The sequence below is a fragment of the Pelophylax lessonae genome, assembly GCF_965119305.1.
Source record: "Pelophylax lessonae genome assembly, chromosome: 7".
Taxonomy (NCBI): Eukaryota; Metazoa; Chordata; class Amphibia; order Anura; family Ranidae; genus Pelophylax; species Pelophylax lessonae.
The window spans coordinates 63,304,022-63,322,677 of NC_138774.1; the positions used below are offsets into that span (position 1 = coordinate 63,304,022).

General features: G+C 42.3%; 1 protein-coding gene across 1 annotated transcript in view; it reads left to right on the forward strand.

The window, feature by feature from the left end:
- Positions 1–18,656, forward strand: part of LOC309559518 (carnitine O-acetyltransferase-like) — a 102,343-nt gene that overhangs the window by 10,937 nt on the left and 72,750 nt on the right. Inside the window, exons 3-4 of the mRNA XM_082262798.1 lie at positions 7,719–7,837; positions 14,930–14,983. Coding sequence (XP_082118924.1) covers positions 7,719–7,837; positions 14,930–14,983 — 173 coding nt within the window. The remainder of the gene's footprint in view (positions 1–7,718; positions 7,838–14,929; positions 14,984–18,656) is intronic.

The window sequence follows — 18,656 nt, forward strand, 5'->3', positions numbered from 1 at the left end:
GTGGCTACTGGTGTAGGAACAGTGATCAATGGTCCTACATAGTAGAACCGTCTGATCACCATTCCTACACGGGGGAGAATGACAGGCGGCTTGTTTACATTAGCCGCCTGCCTTTCTCCCTCTCCACCGACGATCGCCGAGTGACTGGCGGACATCGGGTCCGCCGGTCACACGCACGAACTTCCTAGGAAACGAGCCGGGCGGGCGCCCGCCCGCTATTGGCTCACAAGGAAGTGACAGGCAAGTGACGTACCCATACGTCACTTTGCCTGGCCGGGGCTGACCGCCGCAGTATATGTACTTGCGGCGGTCGGCAACCGGTTAAGACCCCCCCCCCCCCATTGTTGGTGCTGCCTCCTGAATGTGTTTCTTTTTTTTTTCCCCAGTCAAATGGGAATTTTGCATTGAAATACTGTGTCACAACCTCAAGCCAAGCATTTGGCTTGTAGCTGCTGTGCAGCCCCATTGAGCCCATTGGGAAACTTGACATGTCAAGGTAAAATTTCCACACTATGAAGCTAAGCATCGAGGCCGTGGCAATGTGTTCTCATCCAAACAGCTGCTATGTTCATTTAGAGATAGGGGGTCAGGGAGTGGCTCTGTTTAATCATCCTTTTTTAGGACACTCCCACTATTAGACACAATCTGGTCATGTGCATTGCTCTCTTTGGCATGCATAGCACAACTTGTTTTTCATCGGCATCCCTGCAGGGGGGTGATAATTTATCATGCTGTGTTGACTTTTTAAATGTAAACCAGGCCAATTACCTGGTATGGATATTTCGTGTTTACAGATTGTGTTTATACTGTTTAAATATCAGTTGTTTTCTTTTCTAATAGGAGTTCTGTTATTTTTTTCAGGCTGTCAGTAAAAAAATGTGATTTGTCAGTAAAAAAAAGTTGCAGGAGGTTGGCAGCCCACTCCTAATGAATGTACTGCTGCCTTAATGAAACGCACATTAATGCATGTGTATTATCGCACCACAGCCGATTGCTTAAGTGTGAATGGGGTATTTTAAATGCAGCTAGTATAAAAGCCAGAATTTCCTTTTTATATCTGTGTACAGCAGCACTTAAGGCCCGTACACACGATAAGAAAATCGGAAGGGAAATTTCGTCCGGCGAACGATCTGCCGATTTTCGGATTGTTAGTATGGTGCTTTTGACAGCCGATTACAGAGTTTCAGACAACAAAAACTGGATGTGCAGGCTTTAAAATTTTTATCGTCCGTCAACCCAACGTCAGATTTTAGTTTCATTAGTACAATTTTCGACGGGAAAAAATCTTAAGAGCAAGACTAGGCATGCTCAGAGACGAAAGAACCCATTAGGGCCGTCTTTAACACAGGGTAAAAAGGGCAGCCGCCCTGGGCCCAGTCATTGTTGTGGGGCCCAAAGCAGCTCCCCCTTAAGCCCCCACTGCCTGCAAATAGGTAATAAGTGGATTTTGGAGGGCCCAAGAAAATATTTGCCCAGGGTCCAATCAATATTAAAGACGGCCCTGGAACACATATAAAGCAATCCAACACATGACATCACTTCTGAAGTAGAATTCTGTCGTACGGGAAAATTCATATGAAAATAACCTCTTCACTTTCCACATCAGACTAGCATGCCACAAAAAAACGGACGACAGATCGTTCGATAATCTGATCGTGTGTATGGGGCTTTAGACTGGGGGAGGAAGGGTCAGATGCTGACAGACTCTACACCACCACCACTAGTTTGTATAAAATATTGTATACTTAGTATTTTTAATCCAGACTAGTTTTATTCCATTTTTAGGCCCTGAGGAGGAAAGGGGGGGGGGGGGGGTTCTGGGGGGGTTCTGCCCCCCCCCCCCCAAAGTGCTGAAGTCTTTTTTCCTTTTTTTTTTTTTTTACCCAATTTTCTGTTGTAATAAATGTATTTATTGACTTTAAACTCTCACTGTGGTGCTTCAATCTTCGATTCATTAGGCTGGCCAAACACTTTAGATTTACCAAAACCATATAATATGAGGTCAAACTTAACCACTTTCAATTTGTATGGAATCAGGCAGGCCCTTGCACTACACAATTGAAGGTAAAGCCCCGTACACACGTACCGATTGTCGGCCGAACGATCGGCTGTCCAGTGCTGTCGTGTTGGTTGAAAAGTGCTCAAGACTGCACACGAATTTTGTCGGCCAACAACAACCAACTTCAGAAGTGATGTCATATGATGGTTAACTTTCCGTGTGTTTTTTCTTCTCTGAGCATGCCCAGTCTTGCTCATCTGATTTTTGTTGGCCGAAATCTGTACTGACTGACGAACAATCGGCCGTTCTGGTGACGGCCAACAAAAATTTTATAGCATGCACACCAGATTTTGTTCGGCCGAAAAGTCGCAGTCGGTTGTCGGAAGCATCATACTAACAAGCCGACGATTGGACGTTGGCCGAACATTTACGGCCGACAATCGGTACGTGTGTACGGGGCTTAAATCTAAAGGAAATTGAACAAGAAAATGGTATAGTGTATGGCCAGCCTTACTCAGAGCCAGTCAGGGCTCTCTACTGCTCCGTAGGATGCTGTCAGTTTCACACAGTGAACATGCTTACAGAAGTCAAGGAAGAAAAGGGCAGAGGGCTGACCTCATTGGTGTGCTTCTGCTCCTTTATTGTATAACCAAGAGGATGGGGGGAAAGAAACACTTCAACCACCAATTTTACTTATACACCCATCAGAGGAGCATGTATTAGTACAATGATTTCAGTTGGAGAAGAGCAATAAACCATGCACATGGAAGATTCTTAAACTTGTAAGAGGAAGAAAGGACCAGTATGTGAGGCGTATCATTGAGCCAGCTGATTGGCTGCGATTCCAGCTGCAGAAATCCACTGTCTTGCTCTAATTGCATGTGTGAATGAGTTTCTAAGCCTCCCGTATCTCCGCAAATGTAAGAAGCTAACAAAGCCCTTTCAGAGAAGACTACCCGCTGAAATATTCCTTACTGCTTTGTTACCAGCTTCATTTTGTAAGGCTGCACTGAAATAAATCAGGCTTAGTCCATCTCAATATAAAAATATATACATGCTGTTTTAATTGGGGCAGCAACTGCGCTCTCTCCTACTATCAGCATGTTCACTTCCCAACATATGTGTATGCAGCAGAGCCTGAGAAGCAAGTGAGAACTGAACTAAAGTGGACCTGTATTTACTTCAAACATCCAATCATGTACATGGAAAGCTAACTTTTTAAAATTCTCCTGAACATGATTACATATCTAATTCTTTTTTTTCTTTTTTTTTTACCCAAGAAAAACAATTACATTATCTGAGTCTGGCGCCATTGACTCTGAAAGCAGATACCGAGCCAAGCATCTAACATAGGCGAGCTTCTGATATCTCAGATTACATATGGACGCTAAAATTGTGTATATCAAAACGGTGACCTATAAGGAAGCTTTGAAAGGCATTGCTTTGTAAACTTTATTAGAGGGGGAAAAGAGACAAAAAATAGATGAGTAAATATAGCAGTCTTTCTAAGCCTTTTTACTACGAAGGAAACCTTTAAATAATTGCACTGCGGTAGTGTGTTACCTTGAAGAATGTTTTAGTGCTTTGGCAGCCCATTCATTTCAAAGAGCTGTCTTAACACAATGCACATTAAAGTGTGACCTAATGTTTCGCAAAAATGTAAAGGGGTCCTTAACGTTAAAAGCTAAAGTGGTTTCTGCATTGTTCATTAATATTCACCGCAATTAAGGTCTTGTTTTATGATAATGTCATTTTTAATTCCAGAAATGATCATCTTCACAAACTTCATGCCCAGTTGAATTCATGAAAATAGATATTGTCATACAAAGTTCAAACTAACAAGCTCCATTTTCATCGTTTTACATTACCCTATATTAACACCAGTTGGGGATGTCTAAGAACAACTGAGCAGTCCAGTAGGCACCAGAATTGGACCATACTGCCCTGTGCACTCCATATTTAATAGACCAGGGCAGACACTCTCCCTCTCTTCCTCTGCACTACAGGCCCATTTACACCATGCCCTGGGGTAACCAACGTGTTTTTGTGCTCTTTAATGCAACACCTGGCAATGCAAAATAAATGTGTTTGTGCAACGTGGGGCATTCATTTTAAATGGCACCCCAATACATCTTCCAACAGGCGTGTAGCAGCATAGCTCAGCATGTGATGGCTTACTAATGTGCATTGTGGTGCACTGCAAAAAGTATGGGCACAATTATTTTTTGACAGCATTATAGTATAGGTTAATATGATGCCACGCGTTAGTATGTTACAAACAGGAAAAGGGTCTGTAGGTTTGTTCTTAAGTTGAATTTGTTTGTAAGTAGGAACAGGAACATTTTTTAAGTGTGGCTCCAGCCAAAAAAATAATTTTTACGTTTTGTTTGGATAGCATAGGGAAGGGTCACCACCCCTGCAATGTTTGTTTTTCTGTCTATGTCCCTGTTCAGAAGATATCCCCTCACTTTCTGTGCCTGGGACAATTGGATTTTGAACATTTTGGGTTGTTGTGGAAACAAGGATTGGTGATCAAGCTCCATTGGAAACCCCTTTTTCCATGAGAACTCACACAGGAGTGAATTTCCCTTCCTAGGGGGAGATTTCCTCTCACTTTCTGTTGTCTCCCTCCATTTGTAAGTAGGAGTCCTTTGTAAGTCGCACGTTTGTAACCCAGGGGACTGCCTGTATACCTGTTACCAATGGACAGAGACAACTGCAGAAAGAGAAAGTTACAGATAAAGAAAAAAAAAAACAAAGTGGTATGTTACGAAGACAACCTTGCGTTCCCATTGTACCCAGGGTTTAGGAAAACCGAGTTCTGTGTTCTGATTTTGTATATTCACCCCTATAACCACCCCTCCAGGTATAGACACTCTTTTACATATCTTGAAGCCTCGTACACACACAACAATTATCGGCCGACAGATCGACTTTTGTCCAGAGTTGTTTTGTTGGTTGGAATGTGCCTAGACTGCACACTAATTTTCTCGGCCAACAAAATTCTACTTCAGAAGTGATGTCATGTGTTGGTTTGTTTTCTTTGTGTTTTTTCTTCACTGAGCATGCCCAGTCTTGCTCATCTGATTTTTCCCTGTCGAAATCTGTACTGATTGCACGAAAATCGGGCGTTGTGTTGACGGCCCACAAAAATTTTATAGTCTGCACACCAGATTTTTTTCGGCCGAAAAGTCGGAGTCGGTTGTCGGATGCATCATACTAACAAGCCAAAAATCAGCAGATCGGACGTTGGCCGAAAATTCCCTGCCAATTTTCAACGCGTGTGTACGGGGCTTAAGACTTAGGCACTTTCAGTCAACGGATGGCGCTCTAGACACTGGTCAGTTTTGGGTAATCAACTGTTAAAAAAAACAGTTCCACAGGCAGATCTATTACAATACTTCCTAGGAGGTGTTAGACATGACAATGAGTTCAGGGCGTACTTTTATCAGAAACCTTTTAGGGTAGGGTTTTATGGTGACAAAAACAGATAGTAAATTGCCTATTCAAAGAACTTCAGTTATTGTATAACTAGTGCTCCTTGGGAATACAAAAGTTCAAAAATGATTTAATTTTAATTTAATTAGATGTCTTTTGGAAGTACAAACCATTGTAGGCCCATATTTCCTCATCAGCTGCCACACTGTCACAAGCAGTGTCGGGGTGCCATTTAACGGGCATTGCGGTAAATTATGCAGTAACGCCCATGTTGCCACAATTACACAGAGTGGATGGAACCTCAAAGTCTACGTGAGGAACTTGTGCTGCGGCTCGCAGACATTACTGTGCTAGAGCATGAAGTGGAATAGCAAGAAATTAATTTTCACCAAGAATAAAATGGTAATTTTAAGGTTTTTCAAGCAGAAATCTGTTAAATGTATGATGGTACAGTAATATAAAGAGGTAAAACATTTTTAGGAATTCAACTGGGCTTTTAATTTTATTGATTTATGTATAATTTGTGATATGTATGAACACTGGTGCATTAGAAAAAAATAGGTTCTACAAACTTTGGCCACTAACTGGAACTTTTATTTTTTATTTTCCATAGTGATTTGGCACCAACATATTATGGAAAACATGAGAGTACAAAGAACTAGTCTTTACTTAGAGAAATTTACTATCATGTGTCCAGCAGGTCTATACACACACCAACTAATTGTCCTACTAGTATATTTCTGGCTTGTGGTAGGATGCCATATCTCTTGGAAGAACCCTACAAAACCAGGGGTAACATACAAACTCCATAGCGATAGTAACCACTTAAGCCCCAGAAGATTTTACCCCCTTCCTGACCAGGGCCTATTTTGCGATTCGGCACTGCGGGACTTTAACGGACAATTGCGCGGTCGTGCGACGCTGTACCCAAACAAATTTGACGTCCTTTTTTTTCACAAACAGAGCTTTCTTTTGGTGGTATTCGATAACCTGTGCGATTTTTTTGATCATGCGCTATAAACAAAAAAAGAGCGTAAATTTTGCAAAAATAACTATTTTTCACATTTTTTTTATATGAAATTCCCCCAAAAAAAATGTAAAAATCAAAATTTTCGGCCAATTTGTTTTATGCTACATATATTTGGTAAAAAAAATCGCAAAAAGCGTATTTTGATTGGTTTACGCAAAAGTTATCGCGTTTACTAACAAAGGGAAAGATTTTTGTCATTTTTGTTGTTTTCTTTTTTTAACGCGTAATGGCGGCGATCTGCGTTTTTTTTTTTTTTTGCGGTACTACGACATTGCGGCGGACAGATCGGACCCTTGACTGACATTTTTGACACTTTTGGGGTTACCAGTGACATTTCTACAGTAATCAGTGCTATACATATGCACTGTTACTGTAAAATTACACCTGCAGTGAAGGGGTTAACTTTTTTGAGAGGGAGGGGTTATGTGTGTCCCTAGGGGCGTGATTCTAACTGTGATTGGCTGTGGCTTGAGGTGTATGAACAGTGATCAATGGTCCTACATAGTAGAACCGTATGATCACTATTCTTACACAGGGGAGAATGACAGGCGGCTTGATTACATTAGCCACCTGCCTTTCTCCCTCTGCACCGACGATTGCCGAGTGACCATCGGGTCCGCCGGTCACACGCGCGGGGGGGGGGGGGGTCCGTGACCACGCCTCCGGGGGCGCACGCTTGCTCCCTAGACCCTCACAGGCTAGCGACATAGTACTATGTCGCTCTGCTTTTGAGGGGCTGACCGCCGCAGTAAATAGTCGCGCGGCGTTCGGCAAGTGGTTAATTCTGGGAGGTATGTGCCATCCTGTGTTTACCGGTCATATAGAGGCACATAATTTATGGCCAATCTAATCGGAAGCCAATTGTCCAACCAGCATGTTTTTGGCTTGTGGCAGGAGGCTGTATCTCCTGGAAGAACGTTACATAAACCAGGGGAGAATGTACAAACCCTATACAGCTATCACTGGTCATATAGGCGCAGATGATCTAGTCAGAAGCCACTTGTGCTACCAGTATGGTTTTGGACTGTGTCGGCCATATTTCCTGGAAGAACCACCTAACCTAAATCAAAGGAGAACATACAAACTCCCATAGAGATTGAGCACCATAAGGCCACAGTGCTAGTCACTGGTCCACCAGAGTGTAGCAATGTTACATGGTTAACGTCACCAGTTTTCATATATGTCTACTTTATGTTCCATTCTCTTCCCACGTCTCTTATCTATCTGAACCTTGTATCTTCATTCATCTAGCTGACAGACTGGAGACAAGAATGTATTTACCTAGAGAACCACCTACCACTCCCTGTACATTCCAGCCCGGCTGTCATTCTCCCCCAGAGGGAATACAGAGACTGGAGGGGGCAGCTGAGGTATCATTCTAACCTATTTTCATTATTCCCTCTTCATATATGTCAATTGACCATCACTTAACTGTATTTTAACTGCTACTCCGATTTAAAGTGGAACTTTAGTCCTGCTAGATCACTTCAGGTTGGCCCCTTTTGCGGGTATAGATATGTAAACCATTAAAAATAGGTGTCTATAATGTTTAGAATCCAGTAATGCACCGTCTCACTCTGCTCTGCACATGCTCAGTTGCTCTCCATTTTTACGCACTGCTGAGTTTGTAGAGGCCGATCTGCTGACAGCCTTAAAGCGGAATTAAACCCCCCTATCCTTTACAGCCAAGGAACCTACTTCTGTTTAACCAGTTCTGGACCGGAAGATTTTCCTTCTTAAAGACCAGGCCATATTTTGCGATTCGGTGCTGCGTTACTTTAACTGACAATTGCGAAGTCGTGCGACGCTGTACCCAAAAAAAAAAACATTTGATTTTCTTTTTTTCCCACAAATAGAGCTTTCTTTTGGGGGGTATTTGAACACCTCTGCAATTTTTATTTTTTGCTCTATAAACAAAAAATAGCGACAATTCTGAACAAAAAAAATAAAATAAAATATTTTTCACTTTCTACTATGTAACATTCCCAATCAAAATAAATAAATAAATAAATAAAAAATTTTAATCATTTCAGGTGAATTTGTATTCTGCTACATATATATAAAAAAATCCCAATAAGCGTATTTTGATTGGTTATCACGTCTACAAACTAGGGAAAGATTTTTTTTTTTTTTTACTAGTAATGGCGGCGATCAGCGATTTTTAGCGGGGCTGCGACATCCTGCCGACAGATCGGACACCTAACTGACATTTTTGACACTTTTGGGGGGACCAGTGACATTACTACAGTAATCAGTGCTAAAAATATGCATTGTTACTGTACTAATGACACTGGCAGGGAAGGGGTTAACCCAGTGGCGATGAAAGGGTTAAATGTATGCCTAGGGGGTGTTTTCTAACTGTGGGGGGGGGCTTATGGAATCAACACAGGGACCTGCGTTCCTAAATAGGAGGAATACAGGAGCCCGGTGATTGATTGCTGAGCGGACAATGGTTTGCTGTGTTTATAACAGCAGACCACTGTTCTCTCTCCACGGGGAGCGATCGCGGGTGCCCGGCGGCAATCGTAAGCCGCGGGCCCCGCGGATCAGCTTCCCCACTGGAAAATGGCCCATGATCGCTCCCGCGAAGCACTGCGGTGGCTGGTCGGCAAGTGGTTAAACTGCAATTGCAATGGTGCCGCACATGTGATCAGTTATGACACCAATCATTTGATGGATTGACAGTTGGATTGAGGACACAAGCAAATGTAACAGTTAGCTTTTCTGGCATTCCAGAAATGTAACTGTTTTACGGGTTTAGTTCCGCTTGATGATTTCCTGCTGTTCAGGGGCCCTGGGCTTCAGCAAAATGGCAGCCTCCTGCAAGAAACAGGAGCAATGCTGGAGGCAATTTGCAGCACACACTATTTTTGGTAGCATCATTATTAATGTGGAATGTATGTTTCTTACTAAAGAACATTATTTTTCATCAAGTTGTTATGGGTAAAGTTCCACTTTAGGTGTACCTGTTTCTGTTACACAGTGGAAGTAGTTATCTTGTGTTTAAGAAACGCACTTCTCCTTTCTATAACGGCTATGTCACACCACATGTATCACATAGTACATAACGTATATTCACTGCCATGTGATGTGGATGTGCGCTGCAATGCATTATAACGCAATGCGGTGCTTACTTTTGTTCATTTTTTTTAAAGTGTAAGTTCACTTTTTCAAGAAAAAAGAAAAAGTATCCTGGTGACTCCTCCCCCAGACGCTGCTGCCCATAGTGACCTTAAAGGCCAGTGCTGCCGTTGTGGTCTACACTGCAATGTACAGCCCCGAAGTTGGCTTCTTTCTTCTGGGACACCCTATTGAAAAAAGCCCCAGATGCGCTTCTCATGTTTATGTGGCTGTGCTGACCAATCAGCACTTGACATGGCAAACATTATGATGGATTTTCACTCCGAAATGATGTAGTGTGGTGTATGGTGTACTGATCGCTACACCAGCAGCACAGGGCATTACGGACACTATGTGTAGTAGGGTCTAGAGAGGGGGCCAGGATATTTGAAGCTATTTCAAATTTTAATTTTTTTTTGTGAAAAGGTAAATTTTACTTTTAACTTCAATGTTCATTCTAGGTTCTGGAACGCATTCCAGCGCCTTGTAAAATGCTGCGTTTAACCACTTGGTGACCGCCACACGACTATATACTGCGGCGGTCAGCCCCTCCTGGGCAAAGTGACGTACCGGTACGTCACTCGCCCACGAGCCTCTAGCGGGCGTTTCGGCCCCCGCTCGTTCCCTGACATCCCCGCGCGAGTGACCGGCGGCTCCGATGTCCGCCGGCCACTCGCGATCTCCTGCTGGAGAGGGAGAAAGGGAGACGGCTGATGTAAACAAAGCCGCCTGTCATTCTCCCTAAAGTAACTGCAGAGATCATACGGTCCTGCTATGTAGGATCGTATGTCTCTGTGGTTACATCACAAGCCACGCCCCCCACAGTTAGAATCACGCCCCTAGGGATACATTTAACCCACTGATCACCAATAAAGTTAACCCCTTCCCTGCCAGTGTAATTTTTATAGTAACAGTGCACATTTATACCACTGATTACTGTAGTAATGTCACTGGTACCCCCAAAAGTGTCAAAAATGTCAGTCAAGGGTCCGATCTGTCCGCCGCAATGTCGCAGTCCTGCAAAAAAAAAATCGCAGATCGCCGCCATTACTAGTTTAAAAAAAAACCAATAAAACTGCCATAAATCTTTCCCGTAGTTAGTAAACGCAATAACTATTGCGCAAACCAATCAAAATACACTTATTGCGATTTTTTTTTTTTTTTAAAAATATATGCAGCAGAAAACAAATTGACCTAACATGTTAAAAAAAAAATTGATTTTTACATTTTTTTGGGGGGGGGGGAATTTCATATACAAAAATGTGAAAAATATTATTTTTTCAAAATTATAGCCTTTTTTTTTGTTTATAGCGCAAAAAGTAAAATTTGCACAGGGGATCAAATACCACCAAAAGAAAACTCTGTTTGTGGGGAAAAAAAGAACATCAATTTTATTTGGGTACAGCGTCGCACGACCGCGCAATTGTCCGTTAAATTCACGCAGTGACGAATCGCAAAATAGGCCCTGGTCTTTGAGCAGCCAAATCCTCCGGGGCTTAAGTGGTTAAATGATGCCTGCATTCTTTTATTACCATGCTCACCAACACAGGGCATTATTGTGAAAACGCCTGTACTAAACAATTATATAAGTTTCATTACAGACAACTGCAACAAAACAAAAGATAGGTGCTGGTGTGCGTGATGGCACATCAGCCTTGTCCACTAACTCACCTGATTAGGTGTGGATCCAAGTACCAAATATATGAAACTCAGTAAGAAGTTATACAAAAGAAGGCACTATAATGGTCCTGGTAGTGTGACTAAAAAGGGATTTTATTTGATTAAAAGATAAAGTCAACATGTTTGTAAACCTAGTTACTATAAAAACACACCACCTACATCAAACACCATTTTCATATGACAACGTTGTCACATTAAAAACATTTAGGAGTCCGGATTCTGATTAGTGATCCTAATACTCTAGCTCAGTGATGGCGGATCTTGGCATCCCAGATGTTTTGGAACTACATTTCCCATGATGCTCAACTACACTGCAGAGTACATGAGCATCACGGGAAATGTAGTTCCGTAACATCTGGGTCATCCTACCAGGAAACAATTACCTCTGCTTATAAGCAGATTGCGGTCATGTAATTCAGGAGGGATGTAGCCATTGATGATCTACGAGATCTAATCCAATAAATAGCTAGGGATAACAGTGTATCCAAGTATATTGAAAAGAGTCTTTATGCAATCACTGCAGTTGAGCTGACATATAGCTGGGTAACAATAAAGATACCATTCCTAGGAGCAGTTACCGTCAGTTTAGGAAATATTAGGTAATCCATATGTATGTGCAGGTAGCAGTCTCAAAATATCCCCAATAAAGGACGGAATCCTGTGAAATAAGTTGACCGGCATATTTCAGAAATGAACGGGCAAGTTCTTGAGCCACAAAGGGTACGGAGAGGTGGTTAGTCCAATATCCGTGGCTAAACCGTATGTGGCTGATGAGGTAATGGATAGGCAAAAAATCATAAAGGCCCATTGATAGTTTGTATGGATGGTATGGAATATAACAGAGGGATAAGTGTAGATAGGAAAATATGAAGTCTCTCAAACCAAATGTCAATTTAGTACTCACTTAATCCATGTCATGAATCCAGATACGAGCAGTTTTGGCCATCCATTCAGTATAGCTCCTGTGTGAAAGATGGATCTGCCGCATATAAAACATGTTGACTATTTATTAAACACAATAGGCTAGGTGGGACTTTAAGCGAGACCCCAGCAAGCACTACCTGCTGGGGTCTCACTTAAAATCCCACCTAGCCTATTGTGTTTAAGCAACCAGGGATGGAGACGCCTTGCCTACAGCTTGGTGCCTCATATAAAGTCCCACCGTGCGATTTTTGTGCATTTTTGGTGGATTCAGTCTGATGTGACCTTATTTTTCCGTATACAGGGATGGAGACCAATAGCATGACCTGCTTGTCTCACACAAAATCCCAAATAGGAAATTAGGGATTGAAAGGCATTGTGCTTTAAAGGCCATGCCCCATATATAAAATCCCTATCTGTCTTTATACTGCATCCACCAAGGGGATGGAGGTGTAATGCTTCTCAGCTGGTCCTTTCCAGTTTGTACCATCGTTACAACTTAGTTATTTGAGTTTTGAGACAACAGACCAGTCATGGATGAGGGTGGGTTGGGGGAGGTTGGGCTGTCTCCCTCCCACCTGTTCCCCCATCCACCCATTAGCAGCCATGTGCTTCCAGTGTGGAGACACTAAATTAAGAGTGTTAGGACTGCAGATTTAACAGGGTGCCGTGAAGTGGCTCTGCAGCTTTCACATGCATTTGCAAATGTGTGTCAACTAAACCCCTGTTCTTTGTATCAAGAGACAGGTCTATTTGGTTGGTGACAGACTGGAGGGTGAGTACATCAGACTGGGGGCTGGCTGACTTTCATGCACCTCTTATAATCCTTCAACCTCATTTTTTTCATGTTGACTATTTATCTTTTGATCAAATAAAATCCCCTTTCAGTCACACTGCCTGTACTAAGCAAGACTTTTGGTTGTGTCTTTAAATTGAGACCGGCCTGGGCAGCACTGCTCAACACAGCTCAATAGTGTTGGTGTGAACGAGCCCTAAAACCTAGAGGTTGCCACTAATGTCTATAAGTGGGGACAGGTACCCTTGAATTAAATTACTTACAATGGTCCTCATCATTAGTCTTAACTTGAGCTGGCCACAGACATCAGGAAATTCTGGGATGACCACTAAAACAGAAACATGTTCTGACCCTCTGAAGATGTCCAGCTTTAGGCTGCACACACTTTGGACGTATACAGCCCGTAATATTAGGTGCGCTGTCCAGCCCCAGCAACAGGCAGTCTTCCAGAGAGCTTAACGGGCTGTCAGCAGGGGGGGTTGAACGGGACTACGGCGCCCTCCGACTGCAGCTAAGTACCAGAGCCTCATGCACAAGGGCTAAATGGCCAGTGTTCCCTGGGCCTTCGGCTTGAACATAAGCCGTTGGGTTGCTCAAACATTAATGGAGCAATGAAGGCCAATGTGGCCTGTGACAGGTTTTCCTACTAGGTCAGCTAAGCACCAGAGCCTCATGCACAAGGGCTAAATGGCCAGTGTGCATGGGGCCTTATGCCTCATACACACGCAATGATTGTTGGCCGACCGATCAGCCGTCTTTTGTCCAGTGTTGTGTTGGTTGAAATGTGCTCTAGACTGCACACAAAGTTTCTCGGCCAACAAAAACCAACTTCAGAAGTGATGTCATGTGCTAGTTAACTTTCCGTGTGTTTTTTCTTCTCTGAGCATGCCCAGTCTTGCTCATCTGATTTTTGTCTGCCGAAATTTGTACTGACTGACGGAAAATCGGCCGTTCTGTTGACGGCCAACAAAAATTTTATAGCATGCACACCAGATTTTGTTCGGCCGAAAAGTCGCAGTCGGTTGTCGGAAGCATCATACTAACAAGCCGAAAATTGGCCGATTGGACGTTGGCTGAAAATTCACGGCCAACAATCGTTGTGAGTGTACGAGGCATTAGGCTTAAACATAAGCCGTTGGGTTGCTCAAACATTAATGGAGCAATGAAGGCCAATGTGGCCTGTGACAGGTTTTTCTACTAGGTCAGCAGTATTAACATAGAATGGCTAAAGGCAAGCCAATCTTCTGCCTATCATAGGCACATCATTTGCCAAGATCCATGTACCACTGTTACCATCTTTACCAACTCGTTTCAATTTTGCACAAGTTGGTATCTACATTCCTGTTCCATGTCCTTGGTATCCAAGGATCAACATGACTGTCGAGCAATTAGCTTTTTCGGAGGTGTCTGCATTGGCAGCTCATCATTACATCATTTTTTGTAAATAGCCTCAAGAGAATCATCAGAATGCAGTAAAATCTCTTTGATTGGCTCCGTGCTTGGTATCAATTCTGTCATATTCCGAATATTGACAATTGTGGCATAAATCATGAATGTGTTTTCATGTGTGTTTTTTTTTTTCCACTTTTTGTTTTTATTTATTGAACTATTGCCACATACAGGTTAGTAACAATCAATTGCCCCTCAGTGGTTCCTTTTCCCTCTTCTGTCAGCATAATTATATTCTCAAATGGGGATAAGGAGGTCACGTGGAATGTGGCAACAACTTCTTTAATGGGCATCTAATTTTAATGATTTTGGCTTAGTAAGAAAAAAAAAAGGGGTAATATTAGCGTAACATTGAACAAAAGATAAAATTATCAGCCTGGTAGAGGGGAGCTTTAGATTTGCTAATGGTATTTAAATTGTCTGTCTTCTTTTTATTTTATTTTTTATTTATGCTTTGAAGGTCCCATATTAATTTACTCTTTTGATATGATTTCAGATTTGCCTCCAAATTAATATGTGGGGTTTTGGATTTCAAATCCATAATTGAAAGGTACGTTTTTTTTTTTTTTTTTTTTAAGGGTATCTTTATTGTTTGCAAAGTATAGGGGACAAACAGGAGCAAACAATGCTCACTATTTCTGGTGTATGTGCACAGATAGGATCTGTTTTTAGTGGAAATCATTTTTCCCATATTTTTATAATATTATTACTATTATTTTTAGCCTTTTAATATTTGGACTAAAAATATTTTTTTACAATAAAAAATATTCCTTATGAATAAATTGCATGTTCGGTTTAATTTGAAGAGAGAGCTGGAGTCCAAAAACAATCCTCACAATGCTAACAATTCTTCACAATGCTTTATTTTGTAAATGATAAGCGATCTGGGACATCCAAACAATAACGCTTTTTAGCTGAAGTCTTGAGCTGGCCATAGATGGATAGAATTTCGAACGGAAATTCAAAGGAAAAGTCTCAGCAAAATTTGTACAAAAATTCTCATAATATTTTAAAGGTTTTGCTTGCTTTCAACATTTGATTTTGGAATGAATAAACTTTACCGAAGGAAAACCACACACACACTGTTAAAAATTTGTTTGAGAAAAAATTTCCATCCTGCTTCTTCAAATTTTCTCATAACTGCAGTCAAAAGCAAATGTCAATTTGACCCACTTGTGATTAGAAAAATTAACAAACTTTCTTAGAATATTTACCTAAGAATGTTTGTTCGAAATTAATGGGTAGACGATTTGTTTGTTTTTTCAAACAGCCAGAGGGCTGATCGAAAAAAAAAAAAAAATTAATTTATCTGCACAATAGGAGTGGATGGAGGAATCCTCCCCACAGTGCTATTGTATTCTGACAGCCGGGACTCCTCCACTGTCAGAATACACTGATCAGCACTGCAGCTGCTGATATAATGAAAGTTTTCCAACATCCCCATTTGACAAAAGTTGTTTGCTAGATCAACTTCTGTTGAGAGGGAATGGCTATAGAAGGATAGAAATTTGGCTGCTCCCTGCTGAACTTGCTCAATTTCGATCCATCTATGGACAGCCATAGCTGTTCATGTGCATTTCCAGGTGGAAAAATAGACCCCCTTACCACATGTTTTTTTTCTGGCTCTTTTTATTTGATTTAAAAAAAAATGTTAACAGATGTCAATAGCTCAAGCTATTGTAGCATCCTCTGTGTACAGAGTAGGTATATTTAGTTTGGCTCCTCTGTAGGCAGAGGAAATGGGGTTTGTTTGTGCTAAATGTGCAGAGCTCCAAGGGCTGAGCCTCTGTTACCTCCCCCTGGCTTCTAGAACTTGCTTGATAGTACTGGAACTTAGAGGGAAGAGGAACAGAGGCTGAAGCTTGAAATTTATGGAATCTCCACCAAGCCCTAGGTAGGCAAGGCCCAGAAGGTGGGAGATGGGTCATAAATGTTCAGGTGCCTGACAGTGAGGGAGCAAAGTCTGGGGTCCAGTCATCTGGAGGTGACCCGTTTGCTCTGGGGCTCTGCCCCTGGGCAGAAAGAAAGACAAGGGAGAAAGGAGCAGCTGGAAGTCTCACCCCTTTGCCAGCCTTAGCTAGACTTAGCTAAAGCTACCCTCACAGTGAAGATTCAGGCCTCTACAGCAGCCTCTTGAACTTCAGGATTCATCTAAGAGGGACTAAGCAAGTAACTTCTTTTCATCGTACCCCAAGCCTGGATAGATTGGCGGCAGCAAGGTGCAATACTTTGCATGCCTATAAACAAGGGACCACTTAATGCTAGTTCATAGCCATCAAAGCCATCCTACACTTCTAGCTTGGGTTCAAAGCAGCCAGGTGCAATAGTATTTCCCTAAGGAACACCACCTGCATTCTTTAGTTGGATCTTTTGGTTGTCAGTTTGGCTGGGCCATCAATCCTACTTGAGGACAGCATTTTTTACATTATTACCTAGCAGCCAGAGAGATTAGCAAGTCCTCAAAGATTTCATTCTAGTTTTACAGTTCTGGGCATTCTATGCTTTCCCATTCCCCATCCAAGTTTAACCCCGAAATAAACAAAACAAAAATTGCCTGGACTGATTCCGGAGTCTGTGAGAAAGCAGCAAAATTTACCGTTGCCTGGCTGTGTGTGAAGGGAAGGCCTGAAAATCCAGCAGCCCTTAGTAGGGTTACACAATTTTGTTTCTATTTTTGAATCAAAACTTTTGTGGCCAGCAAAGTAGCTAAACTCAGAATATTAGAGGAATTCCAGACTGCAAGTGATTGTGAATTGGTGAGCTACAAATAGCTACAAATGCATTCCTGTAAGCACTGCAGCTGTGTAAAGTCTTTCCTTTTTACTATATTCTGAGTCATCTATTAGATTGCAAGCTCCTTGAGTGCATGGACTGATGGGAATGTACAGTATGTAAAGTGCTGTGTATGGTGCTATATAAATGCCTGAAATAAATTCATAAATAATGTAAACAGCAATAAGACATTTTAGTGAAAGCGTGACCCATCATAACTGCTCTCTGCTCTGAGTTGCCATACATAGACCTATTTTTGTAACAATTCAGGCAAAGCAAGCAAGGTTGCAGGTTTTTTTTATACTGAATAGATGGAAGGCATTTTTTTCAATCTCAATAATTGACAGTGACCAATCAGCCAAAAATTATATGTGCCACACATGGGTGTCCGCAAGGGGGGGCAAGTGCCCCTCCCTGGAATCTCAACTTCCCCTTTAAAGTGGTTGTTAAGCCACTTTATACTATCCTGTCTGGTCTGTTTAATAATCCTGTGTGTCCGTGCCCCTGTGTCTGTGTGTTTTAAAAAAAATAAAGCCGTTGTATACCAGTTTTCATGGCGCCGATCTCCGCTCACGTGACCCACCAGCTCTCTCCTCTCCCTGTCTGACCGCTGCCTGCAACAGGCGGGGCCGAGGATTCCCTGCTGATGTCACGAGGAGGAGAGAGGCAGCGGGTCACGTGTGCGGTAATCAGCGCTCTGAAAACTGGATAAATATTCCCGAGTCACGGCTTGCGCGGTGACTGACAACAGCAGCCACGCAGACCACTGTCCTCAGCCCCAGGCGTCGGTGCTATCATTCCAGGAGAGGGGGAGCCCGGGGCTAGGAAATTGAGGAGATTTGTGGCCCCATGCACGGCGTGGCTGACCTTAAAATGATGCCCCCCCCGGAAAAAGTTTTGGGGACGCCCATGGTGCCACATAAAACAATTGCACCATATGTGTCTATGATTTCAGTAAAGGAACAGTCTTTTAGTGTTAAAGCTTCTCAACCAACCCAAGATTAGTGTAAACTGATTTTGACCTGGATGACAAAATCTAGAATAAAATTGGAGCAATTTCCTATATCAATTAGATTCCTTGCTTCAATACTAAAAGAGAAGTATGGGAATTTGGGTTTTCCAGGATCATACTTGCCTAGGTGGATGCAGCATCTGTTGCCCGCTGGCTCTAACACTGAGAACCGAACGATCAAACACCGACAATCGCTTGGTTCTCAGGGCTTCCCGAGCAGAGAGCTGGTGACTGTCAGTCAAAGGCTCTCTGCTCCACTCACTTTTGTTGCCAGCGGTTTAGACATTAATGGCTGTGTGTTGAGTTATTTTGAGGGGACAGCAAATTTACACTGTTATACAAGCTGTACACTTACTACTTAAATTGTAGAAAGTGTAATTTTTTCAGGGCTCTTTCACGCAGCCCGTTTGTCGGACGGACTCCATTTATCTCAGCGGGG